General features: G+C 32.7%; 1 protein-coding gene across 2 annotated transcripts in view; it reads right to left on the reverse strand.

Annotated features, from left to right (window-relative positions):
- Positions 1-2225: 2225 nt before the first annotated feature.
- Positions 2226-24201, reverse strand: part of S6KL (ribosomal protein S6 kinase like) — a 233406-nt gene continuing 211430 nt past the window's right edge. For both annotated transcript variants that reach the window (XM_076414322.1, XM_076414321.1), the window contains 2 exons: positions 5214-5417; positions 2226-2351 (listed from right to left, as the gene is read on the reverse strand). In XM_076414322.1, coding sequence (XP_076270437.1) covers positions 2244-2351; positions 5214-5417 — 312 coding nt within the window. In that variant the 3' untranslated portion in view covers positions 2226-2243. The remainder of the gene's footprint in view (positions 2352-5213; positions 5418-24201) is intronic.

The raw sequence follows: 24201 nt of genomic DNA on the forward strand, positions 1-24201 counted from the left end.
ATATATTAAAGTCTGCTTTGCTGACCAGAAGTCATCCGGCCTGGTTATATATATGGCCCCCATATTAAATATATATATATCATATATATATATATATATATATATATATATATATATATATATATATATATATATATTAAATATATTATATATTACTAGCGACCCGCCCCGGCTTCGCACGGGTGCAATGCTGAGACTAAATTAAATACACTACAGAAAAAATATGAACGATGTATATAAAAACATAGCGGCCCGCTCCGACTTTGCAGGGGCATAAAATATATATGCCTATGTCACTCAATGAAAACATGATTAAAATCGATCCAGTATTTTTGGTTCATTCATTACTGCCCTTGGCCTGCACGCATTAAATTTGGAGTAAAATAATTCCTCTTCCCCTATACTTACTATGAAGATTTCCTGCTATCTTTGGAATATCCAAATTCATACACATTTTTAAACGCAAATTTTAAATTTGTAATATCTCCGAAAATATTTGTTTAATTTACATGCTGTAAGGAACCATATTGATCTATATTAATTGCACACTGTATTTAAGGTACTTAATTCGATAAGGATTAATGCCGTATTGCTTAAAATAGCTTCGTAAATAAGCCATTTTCTCACCTAAAAAGTAAACAATAAAAATGGTTAATATGGGTTATCCCTAAAAGATAAACATATACCATCGCGGACTTTTTTGTAGACCTTTTTATGGTGTACAATACTGTAGTACATTAATTTGATCTAAGTTGTAGGGTTAGGCAGCGTTTTTGCTAATTGCTAAATAAGCCTAAAAAAATAGGTTAATTTACGACATCACGTTAGAAACCTCTAAAATTAGCAATGTTGCCTTAGTATATTATGCATGTATTATACATATAAACCTTCCTCTTGAATCACTCTATCTATTGAAAAAAACCGCATCAAAATCCGTTGCGTAGTTTTAAAGATTTAAGCGCACATAGGGATATAGGGACAGAAAAGGCGACTTTGTTTTATACTATGTAGTGATATATATATATATATATATATTAAAGTCTGCAGTAAGTCTGCTTTTTACAAACAAGGGTTTATCATCCCAGAAGTCATCCGGCCTTACCCAGCCTGGTTACTGGCGTGACTGGGATCATCATATTCCTTGTCGCAATTTGCGATCTTGTCTAGGATAATCGCAAACATAAATTTACTACCACGTCCCAGCAGGATTCTAACCCGCGACTATCGCAACAGTAGGTAGACCGTTCTGTTGCCTTTACCACTGCGACAACCAAGCTTTTGATTTATAACTAAATATATTAAGAAAAAAAATTAATTGTTAACATTACTACTAATTACTCTATTTAAAAGATTGTGTCTATGAATATTACATTTTGACTCTTGTATCTATACTGTTGTTTTCTGGGACTAACTTTATTTTTGTTTTTGTCATTTACTACTTTTTACTTATCATTCGGTTTCTATTCACAAACCTGAAAACCACTGCATCTAACTTGTATTTTTTATTTAAAGTTTTTATAGGACCTAGCTCTAAATGAAATGGTAACACGAATTTTGTCACTTTGCTTGAGGTTTTTCAGATATATTTTTGGCTTCAAGTAGTTTGTGGCTTTCATGTTCGTATAAAACAACATCTATATACTTTTTATAATTTGCTTAAGTATGGTACTATATTTGATGCTAGTAGAAATGTTCCATAAGAACTGTAAGTATTTATATGATATTATAAAGCCACAGGACGTGTTGAAAAAATTTGGAAAACAAGGTTGGAAAGAAGAAGAGCAAAATTTTTTTCATATTTCATCCAAACTTATATTAACAGTGTTTAATAACAAATATATCATTTTAACTATTAGGTTAGTAAGTTATTACTCAATTATTGATGAAATAATTTGGAAAATAGTAGATTTTTTAAACACTTTTACATAATATATCATATGGTGAATGCGCCAGTATACGCTCGCTCATCTCTCAGAAAACAATAAATAAAGTACTCATCAATATTGACGATATATTTATTAAAGTAGTTAAAATATATTAATTTGTTAAAATATTCAATTCAACTTATAGAATTACATTATAATTAGTCTGTCTATTCTTATTTTATGATCAATCTATATAAAAATTCATTGTTCTTTGCCAAATTGAAAGATTCTTAGATTACGTCTAGTAAAATACTTGCGATATCAGATAATAATGTCCATATAAGATTTTTAGCAAAGGTGTACCAAATTTAGTTAAATTTATTCATCAATGAAAATTTCATCAAATCCATCAAATACATGAAGATCATCACTTGGTTTGTTGTAATTTTCTCCGAAATGTTTCACGAGAAGTTCCTTGGCTCTGATCTGAAACAATAAATATCTTTAATAAATGTTATGCTATTATAAGTATAAATATAAGCTACTTATATATTACTATTTTACATGAAGTGATGAAGGATAATTAATTTCAAAAAGTATTAGAAAAAGTAAAGTACCTAGTAGTACTTTAGTACTATAGTAATAATAATTAGTAATAGTCAGTATTATAAAAGAATAGCAAGGCGCCTGCTGAATCCTTTCCAGATTGAGAAATAAGAGGAAATTTTCAAGGCCTTATTATATAAGAGAAGTTATAAAACGCCGCGTTTATAATTATTCACAGTTATCATTTGCAATTAAACAATATTTCAAATCATCTTAAAATATAACATTAGGCAAAAGAATTTCGGGATATTAAAAAGTATGATATTGAAAACTTCTCTACAAGTTTATATTTATTCACAATTCGTTTACCTTCGCCATTTAATCAGGATAATTACAAGGGAGTTATAATTCTTGTGTATTTTGCTTGACCAAAACATTTCTAGTATTTAGGTCTGAATTTTCTGGTCCAGAATTTTGAGAAATCTAGCTCTACTTAAACTTGACATTTAAAAAAAATCTTTATATATCCTTCTACATTAAGAAGTATGAATTTTGTATCGCATTTTACTACTTTTAAAAAAATTCTCCCTTCGTTAGTTTATTGTCAAGCACTCTTTGTACAAGTTTTGTCGTTTTGCAGAACATCTCCATAATTGAACTAAATATGTCCAAAAATGTTTCAGTATTTATTTGCTTATATAATAGCAATTTATTATGTTCTGATAATTGTGATTTTCTTCCAACTAGCCAAACATTTTCCTATATTTCAATTCCACTCCTATTCTTTTCTTTTTTATATGTTCCTTCCAGCGAAGCTCTCCGTCAATACTCATTCCGAGATATTCAAGCTGTTGCTAAATGGAATGTAATATTATTAAATGTTATTGGTGCTTGAACGGTCTGATTGTAGGTGAACTGTACAAGCACAGATTTAGTTTCGTTAATTTTTATTTTCCAAGCTTGTGTCCAATTATTTATATTGTCACTTGTCTGTAGTAATTTTCGTAGGGCTTCTTCACTATTGTCTCCGACAGCTATAATCGCTGTACCATCAGCAAATGTAGCCACCGTAATATTCTCCATTTGTGGTATATCACAAGTGTAGAGCAGATAAACCTTTGACCCCAGTACACTTGCTTGTGGTACACCTGCATTAGCTTCTTTTATTGTAGAGTAAGCTTCTTCTTCTTTAACTCTAAACATTCTGGCCCTCATGCCAAATCTTATCGAAGGCTTGTGCTATATCTAAGAATATGGCTGAGCATAATTTTTTACTTTTGTAGGCTTTTTCAATAACATCTGTGGACCTGCTCAATTGTTGAATGTTTGTGAATAGACCCAAACTGGTGTGTTGATATTAGGTTTTTCTCTCTATGATCGGTTTTATTCTTTTGACAGGAGTTTTTCAAAAACCTTAGATATTACTGGCAGCGTTGATATAGGCTATAGGCTTTTATTTCGTTTTGTGACTTTCCAGGTTTTGGGATCATTATAATGTCCGGCATCTTCTAAATGCCTCGGACATGTTTTAATTTAAATGCTGTATTGATTATGTTGGTGAGTTTTATAATTCCTTTTCTTGGTAGTTTTTGCAGTAATTCTCCTGTTATTAAATCATAACCTGGTGATTTCTTCAGTTTCTATGTCCGGAAAATTATATTCAATATTAGTTTCGTTTGGTTTGAAAGTTTTTTCTAGATATACAGCAAATGCTTCTGTATTTTGGTGATTCTCACGTGCCCAATTCCCACATTGGTCTCTTATAGGTGGACTGTGTAGACATGAAACTTTTAGATATTTCGTGGCTTTCCAGAGTGAATAAATAGTTTTTTTTATCATCTGTTAAATATCTCAGATAGCCACTTATGGATTTGTTTTTAATTTTCAGTATTTACATTGTCAGTTTTTGTTTTATGTTGTTTAAAGTAGTTTTATTTGCAGGTGTTCTGTTTTATTGTAATTTTTTTAGTAATTTTCGTTTTTCCTTCACTTCTTTTAGATAAATACTCTTAATATCTGGAGTATCATTCCAAGCAGCTTGTTGAATATCTACTATGAATTTTTCTGTTTCAAAATGTAATTGTTTTATGTAATTGTTAAGTTGTCTTGAGGGGTACATTTAGATGAATTTCGCTGTTCAATTCTTCAGCCAATCATCATCATTCCCAGTCTGTTCTCTTCTTAATAAAAGTAACGAACTAATGAATTAATTTTGAGTATTTAATGATTAGCCTCTGTATACCCTAAGTAACTCAATCGTACTAAATAAGAAACTGTGATAGTATGTAGAAAAATATTAAAACCATTGAATTTAACAGCTTGGTTAGGCTATATAACTGTTTAGGTGAGTTGTTTTTCGCACCTGTGTATTAAGGCTGTCGACAACGAAGAGAAAGTTCGATATATCTACATAATACCGGACAAAAAATGTCGATACGTATTTTCGCAAATATCGATATTGTTTTACTCCTACTTATCCACGTAAAATTCACTTCATGACCAAGGGGGAGATATCTCAAAACTCAGAAAAATAGTTCGATACTCTCTTTCATAAACCCTAGATTTTTAATATCGATATTTTAATTTACAACCCAAAAGTTTAATAGTCACATTTACTACTATGTATATTTTCTTGAAAAATGAATCGATAAATATTGTCCAAAAACATATCGACATATAAGCCAAAAATATATTGGGCGAAAAATATTAATATTTTTTCGGTATCCCTATAATATATATCGTTGATCAAAATTCATTGAAGCTTATAGTATATTTTAAGTAATTGTAACTAAACGATTTTACCTTTCTCGCATCTTCGATATTGTAGCCTTTGTAAAAGGCAATCGTTTCCAGTTTTCTAATAGATCTCAATCTTCTTTTAGGATCTATATCTAACAGTCTAAGTAATAAATCTCTTGATGGCACGTTTAGAAGCGTATTGGTGGTAGGTAAGGTCACGGTAACAGCAGATTCCTTGTCTTCGTTCTTCAGGTCTAGTGCGGGCCACTGAAAATTGAAATATAAAATTAAACATAAAATCGTTATCTATCGTTAGATTCGTTAATACGAGATATCCTACGATTTTACGATCGAATTCGTATAACGGTTTATGATTTACAATATCACTAACATGGTGTTAAGGCATTTACTGTTTGCTATTTCGACTATAAAACGTCTTGATTCGTTTATTGATTTATACGAGAGCGGAGAATATAAATTTGGACACGCTCTAAGGCAAGTGGTTAAAATATTCTGCATACTAAGAGATAAAGACGATAACATCTACCGTTTTTTATTAATCTGATGTCGATGGAGAGATGTTTTATATGTTACATTGGCGATATATTAACGAATAGTTAATTGAAGTATCTATATAATTTATTGGATTAAATATATTTAAAAACAGTGCTGTGCTATGATATTAAATATAGAGAAATAATAAAGAGTTTTAGTTCATCTTTTTTTGTTAATTTTGTGTTAACAAAATTGTAAATTATTTTGAAAGTATTCTATATAAAACTGTTATATCCCAATCGTACACCTATAAGAGACCTATAGGGGAATTGGACACGTGACAATCAGCAAAAGAAAGAATAATTTGCTGAATATCTAGAAAAAACCTTCAATCCAAATGAAACTAATACTGAATATAATTTACCGGACATAGAAGCTGAACATTCGATGACTGAATTAGTCGCGACGCAAGAGCTAACTAAAGTTATTCAAACTGACATTAATCCCAGGAAATCACCAGGCTATGATTTAATAACAAGAAAATTACTACAAAAATTACCAAGAAAGGGAATTATAAAACTCACCCCCTTGATCAATACAGCATTTAAATTAAAATATATCCCAGGCATTTGGAAGATGGCGGAAATTATAATGATTCCTAAACCTAGAAAGTCACCAAACAAAATAAAAACCTACAGACCAATATCATTGCAGCCAGTAATAACTAAGGTTTTTGAAAAACTCGTGTTTAAAATAATAAGACCGATCATAGAGAGAAAAACCAGTTTGGGTTTATTAACAAACATTCAACAATTGACCAGGTCAACGAATAACAGATGTTATTGAAAAAGCCTACAAAAGTAAAAATATATGCTCAGTTATATATATTTTTAGAGGTAGCACAAGCCTTCGATAAGGTTTTGGTATGAAGGCCTTATTCATAAACTATAGAAAATGTTGCCAAAACAACACACTGGAAGAAGCTTACTCTACAATAAAAGAAGCTAAAGCAGGTGTACCACAAGGAAGTGTACTGGGCCTAATGCTTTATCTACTCTACACTTGTGATATACCACAAATAGAGAATATTATGATGACTACATTTGCTGATGCTATTACGACTATAGCTGTTGGAGACAATAGTGAAGAAGCCACACGAAAATTACAGCAGGCAAGTGACAATATAAATAATACGACACAAGCTTGAAAAATAAAAATTAACGAAAGTAAATCTATGCATGTGCCGTTTACCTACATTCAGACACTACCCTATAAGTACCAATAATTTTAAATAATACCAGCATTCCATATAACCAAGACTTCGATGAAAGGAACATATAAAGAAGAAAAGAAAAGGACTGGAATTGATATATAGGAAAATGTATTGACGAATTGGAATAAAATCACAATTATCAGTACATAATAAATTGATATTAAATAAGCAAATACTGAAAACTATGTGGCCATACGGAGTTCAATTATGGGATGTTCAGCAAAGAGTAACATAAACAAAATATATATTTCTCCGAACAAAGTCCTGAGAAGTATTGTGGGCGCACCCAAATACTGCAGGACTGAGTACCTACATCGAGACCTTCAGATACCCCCAGTCAGTCAAGAAATCAAGAGACTTGTAAGGGGCGATGAGAAAAGGCTCCATTCTCCGAGAATATTGTAGTATTGCAACTTTTGGATTCCACCAAAGCAGGACACATACTCAGAAGAATAAAACCATCTGATCTTGTGTAGTGTTGTGTAGTGAGGTGCATATAACAAAAAATACGGCAGTGACATGTATAAATATTATTTCAACAGAGACTGACATAGGGCCGATGGGTCCCCCTCGCTATATACCTAGATTTAAGTTATCATAAAGACAAATTGCAGGTTAGTAGGAAACTAAATGTAATAAGTAAATAATAATAAAAAAAAACAACCACAATCCATAGCTGGTGTTGGGGATAATAACCGTGAACTCACGTCATGAATATGTTTAATGTATTGCCTGCCGCAAATTCATTTTAGAGCCAGACAATATTTTCCTTGTCATTTTATTGTATTTAAAATAGATAGAGTGCTGTCTGATAAGTTCTAACAATTAACCGAATCAGATTAAAAAAAATGCTGGGATGTCAAACGTCTGCAAAATTCTTCAAAATATTAATTATCACTACAGGTTATAAACCGGCATACCGGTTGTTTTAACGCTTTTTTTGTTTTGATAAATTTTAAATCGCTACTAATTATTACTCTGACTGAAAATGCCGAAGCCAGACAGAACATATTGAATCTCTCCTGCCAGTAAAATTAGTCACAGAGGTAAGCATTTTTACTGTAAAATATTAAGTTACTGCGGTTTTTATTAAAAATATTTTTTAGCGTGTTGCAGGTGCACTGAATGACTCTGGACACGGTCACTGGAATATCTTAAAAAATGAAAAATATAATCTTGGATTCACCGAAAAGAGACCGTCCTTATACGAATAGGGTGACAAACTAATATCAGCTTGATGTTCGATCAGGGATATCAAAGAAGAAATATCAAAGATAAATGATGGAATTGTCAACAAATATTAGATAAATTGGAAGTTCACAGCTTAGTTATTCACTTGAATGAAACTTTCTGAATATGGGATAATGATCCAAGACTGGGTGATGAGAATGGAAACAACTGAAAGTGAGTATATAATTAATATACGATAACTGTAAGAAACCTTTCTTTAGAGTGTGGAGGATTTATGTGCACAGATATGTGCTTAATTGTTCAGAATATACATGAGAATTTGGTTAAAATGCGTGAGGAGAGAAAGAATGACAACCGTTTTGTAGATATGGCAAATACATTAGAGAGAATACAATAAGATCTAGATCTAAAAATTCATGATAGAAGGAAAGAGCTTAACATCAATCTGACAAAAATATATTTGTTACTTGGAAGAAAGTCCAAGTTGTCTACATAAAATAAACTGGTCCTCTACGAGGGACACTATTTATATTTCGGGAATAGGAAAAAAACAAATAGTTAAGCTGCGAATATATGTTTATTGTTTTTTAAAGTATTCGGCACGGTTACCGATATACTTTTACATACACTTAAACCAATTTTCATAGTATTTATTCCATTCCGAATGATGTATCTTCAAAACATGATTTTTGAATGCTTCAATAGCTTCTTCGGGCGATGAAAATCGTTGATTACGCAGTTTATTCTTCACGGATGGAAACAAAAAGAAGTCATTGGATGCCAAATCAAGGCTGTATGGCGGATGACCAATCAATTCGATGTTTTGGGTGCTTAAATAGTCTTTTGTTTGAGCCGATGTGTGAGAGCTCGCATTGTCATGATGAAGAACAATTCGACGTCCCTTGTTTATTTTCCTTATTTCATCCCTAGAGGTACTGTTACAATATGACCAGTTTTCCCGAAGAAACAGGTCCTCCATTTTCTTTGAAATGCTTCGTGCACGAATAACTTTTGTTGAATTTGGTTCATCTTGGAACACCCATACAGTCGACTGCTGCTTACTTTCGGACTCATACGAATATATCCATGATTCGTCATTTCTTTGCACCAATTGACACGAGCCTTTTTTTGAGCGATTGTCAAATTGTGTGGGATCCAACGCGAACATAACTGTCGCACAGCTGAGTGTCCATGTAAAATCGCAGATATGCTGGTGGAACCAATGCTTAGGGATGCCTCAATCTCACAATAGGTGACATGACGACCTTGCTTAATCATTCCGCACATAGCATCGACGTTTTCTGGTACAACAGCCGATTTTGGACGACCTTCACGAAACTCGCCGGACAGCGAACTACAACCACGATTGAACTCACTAAACCAGCGATACACGGTGGTTTTTGATGGAGCTTCATCGCCAAATTAATCGATCGCAAATTAAGTTGACTGACGCACTCTTGTTGTAACAATCCACGTCGAAAATCGTAAAAAATCATCGCACGAAAATGTTCAAGATTCAGTTCCATTTTTTGCCGAGACGAAACTTCCAACTAAATATAAAATAAATGAATAGCGTCCGTGCGACAAAATGTTCTGAGTACGTATATCGTCAAAAATGTCAAAGTTTACGGTGGAACCGTCAAATGGACTCATATGACAACAGTGTTACTAATTCTCGAAATATAAATGGTGACCCTCGTATAAACAAATTCTCAAACCAATTTGGACTTATAGTACTCAACTTTGTGTTTATTCCAGCAAAGCAACATCCAAGAAATCTAGTGTTTTCAAAATAAAATACGAAGGAACATCGTTGTTGCATCTCGTAATGCCAAAACTACTTGGTTGTGCTATTAATTAACATTAAGGTAGTTGAGTTACTAGAAAATATGCGCAACCAGTAAACTGGTGAGTATAGACTTTAGTTTAAGTTCCACATATTAATTTAAAGCTTAATAAACTTAAGCTAGCTTAAGCTTTAAAATTTCTCATTAATCTATACAAAAAATCACATTAGAATGGGATTAAACAACTGATACTTGTTGCCGTAAGTTAATAATAATAAAAAATTCCCACAGAAATAATTTAAGAAATAGCAAATACGGACACATTTTAAAACCAGTCATCGCCCTTATTTACATTTAAAAGTCCTACATGTAGATCGAAAAGTGTTTCAATCGAACAGTGAGCCTTGAAGCTTAGGAAGGTCGCCGACTGCCATCCGTTACTGACAGCGACTGCGAAACAAGAGCTTACAGATAAACTGACCGTAAGACAATGGGTGTCTGGTCATTTTAAAAAGATGGACAAGACGATATAGATCGACAAATGGGTTCCGCACTGGTAAACCGATATTTTGTAATGTTCGTTACATTGCGATATAAAAGCAGCTAGTTACTTGGTTACTTATTAGATACAATGAAAAATACGTTAATGTCTGATAATCAAACATAATCTTCAGATAAACTAAAAGCTTTTAAGCTTTTTGTTGATGGTCGTTAACAAAAGAAATTACTAATTATTATGTTTGCGGAGCTCAATTTATTCCTTAGTAGTTTAACTGAAGATTCGATGGCATTTTAATAAAAATATAATTCAATTAAACTCTCAACTGGCACTTTTGCTGATTCCGATGATAGGGCAATAGTAGCAAGATACAAGAGATTTTATTGGAAATATTTTTAAAATATTGCAGCTGCACTAAATATTAATATATGTACTGTGGCTAGAATGTGTTTAATAATGAAGAACAATATAATCGAATAACCATAGAGAAAGCGTTAATATACCAAGAGGGTTATGAATCAAGATCACCTTGATACTAGCTCTATTAAAATGTATGACATATATTAAAAAATTGAGTATTTTTTTCGATATAAACATAATACAATTATTTACGAAGTCGGTTTCGTTGGCGCAGTGGTCAAGGCGACAAGACGGTCCTCCTACTGTTGCGATAGTCGCGGGTTCGAATCCCGCTGGGGCATAGATATACTTTATGTTTGTGATTGTAATTTTAAATGTCTTTAGGCAACAGTGGAAAATTCGACAAGGAATAATCATCCCAGTCACGCCTTAACCAGACTGGGTAAGACCGAATATCTTCTGCGATGCTCTCTAAGTTGGTCACTGGGCAGTCGATAGAGAGGCTTAATGCCGGAAGATTGGAAAAAGCGGACTTTAATACATTAAAACATATATTTCAGAAACAACTGTTAATATTAGAAGTATTCATGGGAAAGGAAAAGCTCTTAGTTCAGACACTGTTCTCAGGCTGTAAATAGTATAGAAATAAACCTTAAAGAGTGCTAATTAAACTTCCAGATACTACTTTTAAAATAATATAATTTTTAAAAATAAATAATAATATTCAAAAATGTAGATTCATTATTATAATCAGTTATTATATTATCAAAACGGAACATCCAGTTGCCCATGAGAAAACTTTAATAAAGAGTGTAAGAACAATAAAAATTTATGGAAAAAGCCGAGTGCCGACATATTATTCTTTATGTTGGAAACACGAATGGACTTATTCCTGAAACCGAATTAGTGTTTTCCTGCAAATACAAGGGCGAGGAAATTAACCAGAATACATCTTATTCTGCTTTGAAAATCATCTGTTAAAGAACTTTATAATCTAAAATGAATATAAGATGGAAACAAATCAACAAAGAAAACAAAAATTTAACAAAAAAAAATAGGTTCTCTAATGAAAGTAAAGGAAGCTCTACCTCAGAGGTGGTGTGGAAAAAAGTTCAATGTAAATATAATAAAACAATCCTATATTCCAAACTATTAGCTAGTCTAAGTCTTTCAATGTATTATAATATTAAAATAAATTATATTTAATAGATTTCTTTTCATTATATTATTTACATTACATTATTTTACAGTATTATGTTATATGTCAGAGTCGAAGTAAATCAAAAGTCAAATTTCATTAGCAACATTGCGATTTTCTGGCGTTATATATTTTGATGACGTACAATGGCTGTTTTATTGGATGAATCTATGCATTATATTTTTTGAATGATAGCAACAATAATAATTACAGTTTCTTTTATAGTTTAAACAAATGATCATACATTGAAAATCACTGTCATTTTCTCAAATTTTGTAGCTTTATTATACAAAAACTCTCATATTCTATTATAGCACCATTCTATTTGCAGTTTACAGACACCTCTCATCACATTTATCTAATATCATATCAAAAAGAAAGAAATAGAAGATACGTAAATACAAGTCCAAACAAATTAATATTAAGAAATTAGAAGAAGGATAAACAAATTAAATAATTTCGTTTAACTATCCGTTTTATTGTTATTGCTATTATCAGCTCATGCCTGTTTTTCTATTTTATCCAAGTTACAATTGAAGCTCGCCTATCTGAGGGCTTGCCTTTATAGACTTTGCTTTCAATTTTGCATTGATGGTTCTAGGAAAAAGGTCTTAACGCATCAAGATGAAAGCCTAATTATCAATGGATGATAAAGAAGGAAGTTGCAGTAAAAGATTTTCAGAAAAAATTTCCACTTCAGGGAAGAGTGAGTTTACTCTTTGTGGTAATTTTTTACTCCATTTGTATGAATGACAGTGCGGCCTTACAATAGAGTCCCTGTAAACATGTCTTTTGTTCAGTGTTGTCATAATGGAAGACAATGCTTTCCTGTTGATTAATTCCGGACGATTTTTTTAATTGCGTGCTTCAATGACATTAGCTGTTGACAGTAGAGACAGTGAATTCACTTTTTGGACAGATTTGAGTAGCTAACGATGAACAATTCCTTTCCAAAATCACCAAAAACTTCAGCACCTTCATTGGCGTTAATATTCTGTTTGGATTACATCTTCGATGCCTAATGATAATAAAGACATAATAAAATATAAAACCTAATGGAAAAAATGTTTCTATTACTTTTTAGATTTTTTAAATTAACAACAGCAAACGTCCGCTATTAAATAATTACAATTATATCGTAGAATAATAAAAATAGCGCTACTGCATTATATTTATTATTCGATGACTCCACTAGATATAATAAATCAGATATATCTCGTTAAAATCAATTTTCTGGTTTACATTGTAGAAGTCGTAAACATTATTCCCTTTACAACTTATCTCTAATAAAATTAATTATGTTGTAAATGTTCATCAACGTTTTTCATGCGCGCTCATTTATTCAGGTAATGTTAAGTACCTTTCGCGAGATTTACATATCAAGTTCAATATTTTATATTCCGGGAAATTGACCGTCGAGCGAGATTTTTTTCATGCATTTATAAACTGTTTACGATTAATTATAAAGCTACAATATTTGATATATTTTTTTAAATATATTAATTTCATGTTTGCGAAAAAACAGTATTATTAAAAGCTATTCAGCATATTCATTGGATTCGGATAAAATCCCAGACCTGCTGAATTTCTACATCTGTAGAAGTTAGTTCAGGTATCAAATGTCATTTCTATTGTCATCTATTGTAATCAAATTTACTTACGCCAAAAAAAAAACTCGATATTCATTAGTTCGGAACATTTAGATAACCTAACTTCTAAGATATCGGCCCTTTAAGAGTGTGAAAAATTAGATGGAAGCCCAAGCATATTTGGAGCCACACAATACTTGAAATAAGTACAGTGCAGACGCCAACAGCCCTACGAAATACGTTAATATTTCATTCCATTGAAAGACATCCGATGGTGTAAATAAACCAATATATTCTGAAAAAAATATTGACCTTGGGAACTCATGTGAAAGATGAATTTCAGAGAATTTTTGAGTGTATATTTTTCACTGATACGAGAGAATCATTATTGGAAAGGTCTTTTCCTACCCATAAATAAATATTCACCAGGAGACATGAAGAACAATTAAGCCAGCCTACTTTCTCGGTACAAGATACCCAAAGGAGGAGCAATGGAGGATAAAATACAATGTATCCTTCTAACTAGACACAATCTTCACATAGGTAAATTCGATTTTACAAAATCTTCACGCAGAATCTTAACAGCGTTTACACAATCTTTAGTTAATTAAACAAGAATTTACACACATTCTTCACGAACAATCTTAACAAACTTCATGGACAGTCTGCACAAATCGTGAAGCTTTCAACAGAATTCATATAGTCTTAGTTAATACAGAATATTTAAATCGGTCAAAGGAGCGTAAAATTGGTGACATTTTGAAAGTGTGAAGGTTGTCATTACTAATTGTTGTACCCGTCTATTCTTTGTGGTTTAAGTTTTAATGTAAATAAAGACTTAATAATTGGGAAGAAAAATAGGCACAACAACATCGTTAAAATTATTTCATTAATATCAAAATATTAAAATTATATGAAAAATTTTATTGAATAGCATAAAACTTATAAGAGCTTAATTAAACAATCATTGATAAGTCATTAAATTATCACGTTCACAGAATTACCAGTGCCATAGAAAATTCATTAGAAGACAATACGTTTTGTTCTGCAATATTTTAGATGTTGCTCAAGCTTTCGACAAATTTTGTTATTAACTTTTAAAGCATAAGATTAAAATACTTCTTCCTGGCCGATATTCAAACATTTTAGAGTTCTATAGTCCAACCAAAGTAGTTTTCTACATACGTCATCAAGATGTTTAATGTATTGCCTGTCCCAAATTGTAAATTCGATTTAGAATTAGATAATATTTTCCGTCTAATTTTGATAGAGACACAATGCTGTCCAATAAATTCGAAAGTATTACCTAACTAAGAGGCTTCAGCAAAATATTAATGTTGAGGTTCCCCATCTCTTAGATAGTGATGGCTTAGTCAGAAGATTCAAGAGAGTAAAACCACTTAATCTAGTTCACTGAAGTTATAAGTGAAACTCAGCGCACATTAAGAACAGTGACATACATTAAAGTGTCTATCGTAGAATATGTCTTCTATAATTATTAAAACTGTAGCAAATTAGTGACAACAGTAGTAAAGAGTAAAACAATTAGTAAACAGTGACATACATTAAAGTGTCTATCATAGAATATGTCTTCTATAATTTTTTACTTTTAATATTAATTTTAAAACTGTAGCAAATTAGGATAAAAACAAATAGCTTATTTGTGTTAATTTACTAGATTGCTATAATAAATAACAAGAAAATGCTGCGCTTGCAAAATAATACAGACAATATATGGAAAACAGAAACTCTATCAACAGAAAGTAACTTATTTTTTTATTGGCGAAAAAATCGACACTATTTTCCTTCAAGATCTTTTGTTCCATTTCGTAGAACATGTCAAGATTTAAATTGCCAAGTTAATGGTACACGCAGCTTTTAGGTCAAGCAAATATTGGTTTCTTTGTGCTTTAACTCGAACGAAATTAGTCGTACCGTTATACTACCGATATCTATAGTTTTTTTCCATATAGCTGATTTCTTCAATTGAAAATAACGTTTTAACATACTACGGTTATCTATGTTTCTTTGAAACCACTACGGAGTATGAAATCGGCTTTTTCTTTCGGTCGTAGACGGCTCGTATATTATTATGAATAATAGTTTTCTTTTTTGAAAATTTAGCATGACAGTGCTGGTTATAAAGTAATTTATTTTGTATTTTAATAACGATGTTGGTCTGTATATGCATATGGTAAAGTATTATTTATTTATAGATGAACTAGCTTTACAACTAAAATAAAACTGATTTGTATTTTTTTTAATACACCAACATTTAAGTTATAAATTAGATGTGCAAATAAAACTGTTTAAAATTTAAATATGATAAATTTGGTGTCAAAATATTTTCGGATAAAAAATAATCAAATACAATAATAAATAACTCTATGTGATTATTTTAACTGTATGTTTTTATACCTGCAGTTTTTGGTACAAGAGACGATAGGTTTTCGGTCCAGTCTTTTAGAAATAGTATGCGAATTAGCTAATTAGTAACAGCCGGCTTGGTAAAGTAACGCAGTGGTAAAGGCGACAGGACTGAACACCTACTGTTGCGATAGTCGCGGGTTCGAATCCTGCTGGAGCATGGTCGTAAATTGATGTTTATGTTTGTTTAACTATGTTTTTATAATGTGTCTCTCCTGCCTTTCTGGATGTGCCACTAGTTACTAAGTAATAGAGAGGAGCGTCAATAAGTGTCAATACTCCATTATCCAGATGTTAATGTTATTGTATTTCTAGCAATTAAGTTGGTTAGTTTAAATAGGCATTATAGAAACCTGCAAAGCAAAGGTGTTCTTATGAAGGCATTTGATTGGTCCTGCCAACTGATTTTATCACGCAAATGAGTCTCGTTACACCATGATATCACGTCACTAACCACAGACGTAACACTGCTTCGATAAATAAAATTAAAATAAAAAACTAAATTGTCACTTGTAGAGCCGATACGATTTCTTTTAAATTCCTTTTAAAAAAAAGATGGGTTGACGTTGGACTAGCAAACGTTCCACACTAACTCGAAGCGTTTCTTGATGTAGTTAAGTGGAGTTCAGGGAAAAGTATCGCACCTGAAGCTGTAAGGTTACAAAAGATGGATTAAAAGTGGTCAACGACACCTAGCCATAAACTATTCCAAGTAAAAAACATTCAAGTTTTGAAGAAAAACACCCATAGGCCGTGGACGTATACGCACATGTATCACAGTTCAAGAGTAAGGCCACCGAAACTGAAACAACTCCGTAGAGGGGAAGGCAAACTAGTGGATGAAGATATAGGCGATACTCAACAATAATTTCAATCATCTCTAAACTGTTCGGGTGGAGTAGCGACCACGTAACAGGTCAACTGAAAAGTCCCCGACTCGCCATAGTAAAACACATTTTTTTGGCAAAATTTTTTTTTACTCAACATAATTCCCTTCAAGAGTCATACAATGATAATAGCGACCCTCCAAGATTTCCATACTATTTTTGTAGTACAATTTGTCCTTTGTTTCAAAAGAGGCTTCAGTTTCGGCGATCATCTCTTCATTCGACGGAAATTTTTTCCCAGCGAGCATTCTTTTAAGATCTGAGAACAGCAGATCGGAATGAGGAAGCAATTCGAAGCCCAATTCATGGATTTTTGTAACCTTTGTAACTAACTTGTGACACGGTGCATTGTCTTGTGAAGCAGCCCTTTCTTTTTCTTCAAATGCGGCCATTTTTCGGCGATTTCGTCCTTCAAACGGCCCAATAAAGCTATGTGATAGTCGCTGTTGATGGTTCTTCCTTTTTCAAGATAGTCAATGAAAATTATTCCATGCGCATCCCAAAATACAGACGCCATAACCTTGCCAGCCGACTGTTTTGGAACAGATTCATCGTGTGCAGTCCACTCGTATGACTGTCGATTGTACTTCGGAGTGAAATCATGGGGCCATGTCTCATTCATTGTCACATGTCCACGCAAAAACTCTGGTTTATTACGCTTGATCATCTTCAAAGACTGCTCCGAATCATCAACTCGTCGTTGTTTTTGTTTAAAAGTGAGCTCCCAAGGCACCCACTTTCCTTAGAGCTCCCTCATACCCAAACGTTCGTGAATGATATGATATATACGTTCAGCTGATATCTTTAGAGTGTCTGCTATTTCATTCAATTTCAATTTATGTCTATTCAAAATCATTTTGTGTATTTTTTAATGTTTTCGTCGATAACAACCTCTTCTGGGCGTCCAGTGCTTTACCCGTCTTCGGTACCCATTTCACCACGTCTAAACTTAGCATACCAATCCTTGATTGTTGGTTTTCCGGGGGCAGTATCCGGAAACTCAGCATGAAGCCAAGTTTTTACTTCAACTGTATTTTTTCCCTTCAAAAAGCAATATTATATCAACACGCGAAACTCCTTTTTATCCATTTTTTGCACAATAACAAAAGTTGCTTCACTCAAGATGCTATAATTCACAAACTAATAATCCGACCGCTGTCAAATTTATACACGCATATTTTGAGGGTTAGGGTTAATTCAAAGATATATGGATTTAATTCTGTAGCGCCATCTATGTGTCAGACGGAGGACTTTTCAATTGATCTGTTATATCTATGTAGTCGTTACTTTACGAGGGAAGTGTTATGGAGTGCGATCCAAACTATCCAACCATCTGTATTTCTAACTACCTGAACGAGTGAACGAGTGAGATCGGTTGGTCTGTTTCTACCCTCAGTATAGCTTTGTACCGCCGTTCAACTAGTCGTTCAACTCCTTTTCTTTGAATAAATTAATTTTTAAGTAAAACAATATTTTTTTTGTTTAATACCCTTTCACAAATTATAATTTTACATTTTACACAAATGACTAGAGCAATCTTCTTGACCAATAAAATTTCAAAATTGGTGATCAATTGGTTTCAAAAAGCTCTGGCTTGAAGAATAAAGAAATCTCTGCAAACTTGAGGAAATTTGTTTCTGGAAAGCGATTTGAAAGGATTTGAGAAGAACGTAGAAAGAGAACCTTCCAAACTCTCGCCTCTGAGAGAAAATACTCATATAAAACACTGGAGCAAATGTGTTAAAATAAACGCATAGTATGTAGAAAAATTAAATCATTTTCAACAGTCTTTTATTGTCAAGAACGTATATCATGAATGGTAGCTCTAACATGACAGATATGAATAATAAAGAAAATATATTGTTTATTATAATCGTGTAGGCATTTTGTATGACGTATAGTTATATTGTTCTGTTTTGTATTTATTGTAATATGTGGTATCAAAATAATATTTCAACTATTCAATGATTTTCTTATAGACCTATCACACGTTAACGCAAAACAAATTTCTATACCTTTCAATATCCTTATATGTACTACTATATACAGAGTGGACAATGGTTTGAAACATTGGCTGGTTTAATGTACATTTGATTTATGTGAGCAAATAACAGTAGATCAGATGAAAAAGCTAAATGGTCTAACAATGGGATATTCTTCATCGAAAAATATATGTATCGGTGTGTTCACTTATATAGAATACATGACTATCATGCAGCAACATGAATTTTTGTATTATAGTTGATTCATCAATTGTTATGCTGTCTGAAATTTCTTTGGGCTGAGTTATATCCAGTCTTGCAATTCATTATCTTAGAACTTTTTGATCTTCCAGGCCGATATCTGTCAATGACATTAAAATCGGTTCTAATCTATCTATCTAATCTATCACTATAAATCTACAACGAGGGGCAAAAGTCCCGCTATCATTTTGATTGCCTATAATTTTGCTTAAAGAAACGATAAGTGAATTTGGTTTGCACAAAAAGTTTACTTATTCTTTAGACTTTTTTTCCTTATGATTGAAAAATGCTAAAAGATATATGCTAAACGGTGACCGCGATTCGATATGTATCTTTCGGCTCTTTTCTTTAAGATGTTGCATCATTTGGGGCTTATTCACATAAAGTTTTGAATAAAAAAAAACCCATAAGAAACAGTCTGGTGCTGTTAAATCCGGAGATCTGGCTGTCAATGTTAAATCGCTACTTCGCAAAATTAGTCTTCGTGGAAAAACGTCATTCTATAATTGCATTGTTGAAGGAGCTGTGTGTATTGCGGTCCCATCTTGCTTAAAGCACATGTCCTGTAGTCCTTGCTCTTCCTTTTCAGGCAAAAGGCAAAATTCCAAACCATGTCTTGGTACAGTTCAGCAGTAACAGTAACTGCAAGACCTTGGTCATTTCCATAAAATAGGGACCAATGATGTTTCCAACATGAATACCACACCATACAGTTGGTTCAGTGGATGCAAAGATGTTTCATGAATTAATTGAGAATTCTGTGTTTTAAGAATTCTCTAAAATCGTCTGTTCTGCTTATTGACGTGGCCACTGAGAAGAAAATGGGCTTCATGGCTCATTATCAATTTAGACGAAAAATCTTCAATTTTGTTAGACCACCTTAGGATTGCATTACTGTCAACTCGTTGATCAGGAACTCTCGCTAGCACTTTTTGGGCTAAATAATTTTTTTACAGAAACATTTTCATATCAATTTCCTAAATTCGTCTTAAAATTCGTGCAGAAATGTGTAACTGGGAACCACGTCTCCGAATTGATGTTTCTGAACACTCTGCAACATTATCGCTCACCAGAGCCACATTTTCGGCGTTACGAGAAGTCAGTTGTCTTCTGGAACGAGGTTTATCTGCTGTCGTATCGTACTGTCGAAAATTCGTATGTAAACGATAAATTGTGGCTTTGTGAGGCACTGAACGACTAGGATATTTTTGACGCTATTTGCGCTGAGTGCCAATAATGAAACGATGATTTACAATAAATATTATCACTATTTTTGCACGTTCTGATGGGGTATATCTATCAATAATAAAATATGATACACAACACAATGGTTAAAGCAAAACTGAGCTAAACGTCATATAATCAAAATGGCGCGCAATCAAAATGGTAGCGGGACTTTTTCACCACCTGTTATATACATGCAAGTGCAACATAACGATAGTAATAAATTAATTTATAAATTAAGATATTTAATGTAAGATGTAATTAATAAAAATAATATAAAGGGTTGTGTCAAAATGAAATCCTGAAAAACCATTTCGATTAGTAATATCTCAAACACTCTTTAATTCTGTATTAGTTAAGCTACTGAAACGAATAAAATTTCGAGAAAAATCTTTCGAGAAAAGTTTTTTCTTCCAATGTGTCGTGACATTAAAATATGGAAGCGGCTATGTAAATCCGACACTGAATCCAAATATAAATATGCATAACCGTAGCAAGTGGAAGAGATTTATTTTTAGACGAAGAAACCAGCCGGGAGAAAAAAAGTTGATGCGTATCTGTCGGATAACGGTTAGGTTAATTTCGATCGAACTGAAGCGCAAACGATCTAATATTTGCTTGACCTGAGAAGTCGTCGGTCAGTTCTTCTTACTGCGTCGCAGATTCGAACGCTCCTCTTCCGAGAACGGGGATACGGGAAATGAGAGCACAATAGAGGCGTAATAAGAGATTAAATTAGTTTTTTTTTGTATAACAATTAATCGAATATAGACTTTCATGAAACACTAATAAAGGGAATAATGTTATAATTAAATGTGTAAAGAAGTAATTCACGTTTTTAACCGACTTCAAAGAAGCAGGAGGTTATGGACCGATTTTCAAAATTATTTGTTTATTCGAAGTAATGCACTTCCGAGGTGGTCCCAAAACCAAACCAAATCAGGATTTGATGGGGGAAGGGTGGGAAAACGACGGAAAATCTCAAATTTCAAAAGCATATACAAAGTTTTCAAATATTTTCTTATCTAAAATAATGAGATATTAGTGTATAATGTTATTGCTAAACTGATGTGGTAGAAAATCGGTCCTAATCGAAAATAGTTCATTGTAAAAACCATTCAGTTTGCTTTTTTAATCACTAAATATATCATATAAAAAGGCATAGAAATACCGCAGGCAACTGCTTCTATGGTGTAATGGGTAGAGCGTACAGCTCACATGCGGAGATACAGCGATATCCGATTCCCGACGGGGGCAACAACTTTTTGTTATTCTAGTTTGACTAGAGCATTTATTAAATCACTTACACTAGGTAGCGGGCACCGATGCCTGAAGAGTTCCTTATTTTCCATCAGTGTTCTTTTATTCCTATTTTTCCTCATACTTTACATGTACGTTTACTTGGTCTATCCATTGTAATACTTAGTAAGAGAACTGCTTAATTTACTGAGCAAATATCCAACATTACATAGAGAAAAATAAAATATTTTGACAATAACACAAAAAATGCTTCAAACTAAAATATGTACATAATAATCGTTGTAATAACTAAACAAAAATAAACAAAAAAACTTATTTAGCCTATCTACTACATGTATTTTATATTCTACTATACACACAATTTGGATTAATACCTACCTAAACCTATTTACATATCTATAATATTATTTTAACTACTACCAACTGATCAGTTTGAAGTCGTTGCTGAGCCCAAAGATTACAAAAGTACCGACTTCGAACTGATCAGTTGGTACTAGTTAAAATAATATTATAAATATATAAATAGGTATAGGTAGGTATTAGACTAAATTGAGTATATAGTAGAATATAAAATTTACGATTGTTATGTACATATTTTATTTTAAAAGGTTTGTTTTTGTTAAAATAAGTTTGATTATTTATTACTTTTTAGTGAGTTCCTTATTTATTTTTCTGGGATCGGTTTCTGTGTTCGGTTTTTTGTTAAAATATTTTATTAAACAAGATGTATTCAAATGCAAGGTGTATTCAAATTTGTACATGTACCAGATGTACCCAAATGTTATCACTGGTTTTTCTAACAAATGTAGCTAGGCTTAAGTATACAATATTATGATTTTACAAATATATAATTTCGTTCTAGTGACATCAACATTCAAAACTATACATGTTATATTTTGTGAAAGTAACACCATCATAGATTTAAACCTTTTTGAAAATTTCAGAAAACGCGCACTTGCTTCACTACTTCTCTTATTTAACTAAAAGAAATAGCCGCTGAAAGTCATCGTTTCTGGCAGAAACTTATGGTAAGCAAGCACTAACCTTTTTAACATGTGAGGGGTGGCTTCAAAAATTCAAAAGTGGTGATTTTGAGGTGCAACACAAAGAATATTTTGGTAGACTGAAAAAGATTGAAGATGCCAAACTGCAATAGTTATTGGATAAAGATCCAACCCGAATTCAAAAACAATTGGCAGAAGCGTTAAATGTGACCGAAGAAAAGATTAGCGACGGATTACGAGCAATGGGAAAAATCCAAACGATGGGAATATGGATGCCACATCAATTGAACTGGTAACAAATTATCGGATTGAATCACGCATTGATCGAAAAATGTCCAAAATAGGCCCGAAATCACGGTAAAGTAATTGTACAGCACGATAACGAGTTATCTCATAAAACAAAGCCGGTCAAGGAAGCGTTGAAAACACCTGTTTGGGACATAATATCGTACCGCCGTACTCTCCAGACCTTGCCTCGCCAGACTATGAACTTTTCGCATCACTAGGACACGCGTCTGCAGAGCGGCACTTCGCGAGTTTCGAAGAAGTTATAAAATGGCTTTCCTCAAAAGACAAACAGTTTTTTTGGGATGCCATTGAAAATATTACACTTAAAGTATCACTGGGTACTTTCCAATTCTCTCTTATAATTAGCTTGTGTAGACTTACATCCACCTCACTTATCTCTTATCGTAGAGACTTTCTTTCATAGAAATTCTCTGTGAGATATCTTGCTCTACAATCTTCCTTAAACCTGACCTCCACTTGGAGTGATCCACCTGTCCCGAGCCATCGTATCCTTAACTACTCTACCAGAACCCTCTCATATAATTGCTGATCTTCTTTCTAGGGCTGGAGTTCGCTTGCTACATCTCTTCTCTATCCACTATCCCAATTTTTCCCCTTGGACCTTCACCAACCCCCTTCACACACACACACACACATACATCCTTATGCCCATTTTATAAGAGAAAACATTCTCCCATAAACACATATATACCGATAATTTTAAATTTCATAGTGCACTTGTCAGTACATTTGTGGACAACCGAGCATTCCGTTTCAAGCTTCCTGAATAGAGTTTATTGATCACTGTACTCTTTGCGATACTCAAAACTTTATTTCACAATGTAATAGAAACTTTCCAAGACTAGCCCATACTTACCGATTCCCGAAATACCCTCGAATGTTTCCTGGAACAGAAATTTAACCATTCCCTGGTCACTGACTCACTGTCAATCATCCGTACCTTGTGTAGAATGACATGCCCAGCGAATGGTCAATATATGACGTCTGTCGCCCAACTTGGAATAAATACATACATGCGAAACGAAAACAATTTGGAGTTCTAATCCCATATAATCATAGTTGAACGGACCCAGTACAAACCGCTGTGTTCCACAAGGATTTCGAAAAACTGTCAATGCACCCCAATATACTTGCTGATTAGATAATAATAAATAATATAAATATATATATATATATATATATATATATATATATATATATATATATATATATATATATATATATATATATATATATATATATATATATATATATATATATATTTGCCTATTGGGCAAATTGTTGAACCCTAAAAACATATATGCA

This window comes from Rhynchophorus ferrugineus, unplaced genomic scaffold (genome assembly GCF_030347505.1).
Source record: "Rhynchophorus ferrugineus isolate W39M unplaced genomic scaffold, kcgeb_rfMv2 rfM1, whole genome shotgun sequence".
Classification (NCBI taxonomy): Eukaryota; Metazoa; Arthropoda; class Insecta; order Coleoptera; family Curculionidae; genus Rhynchophorus; species Rhynchophorus ferrugineus.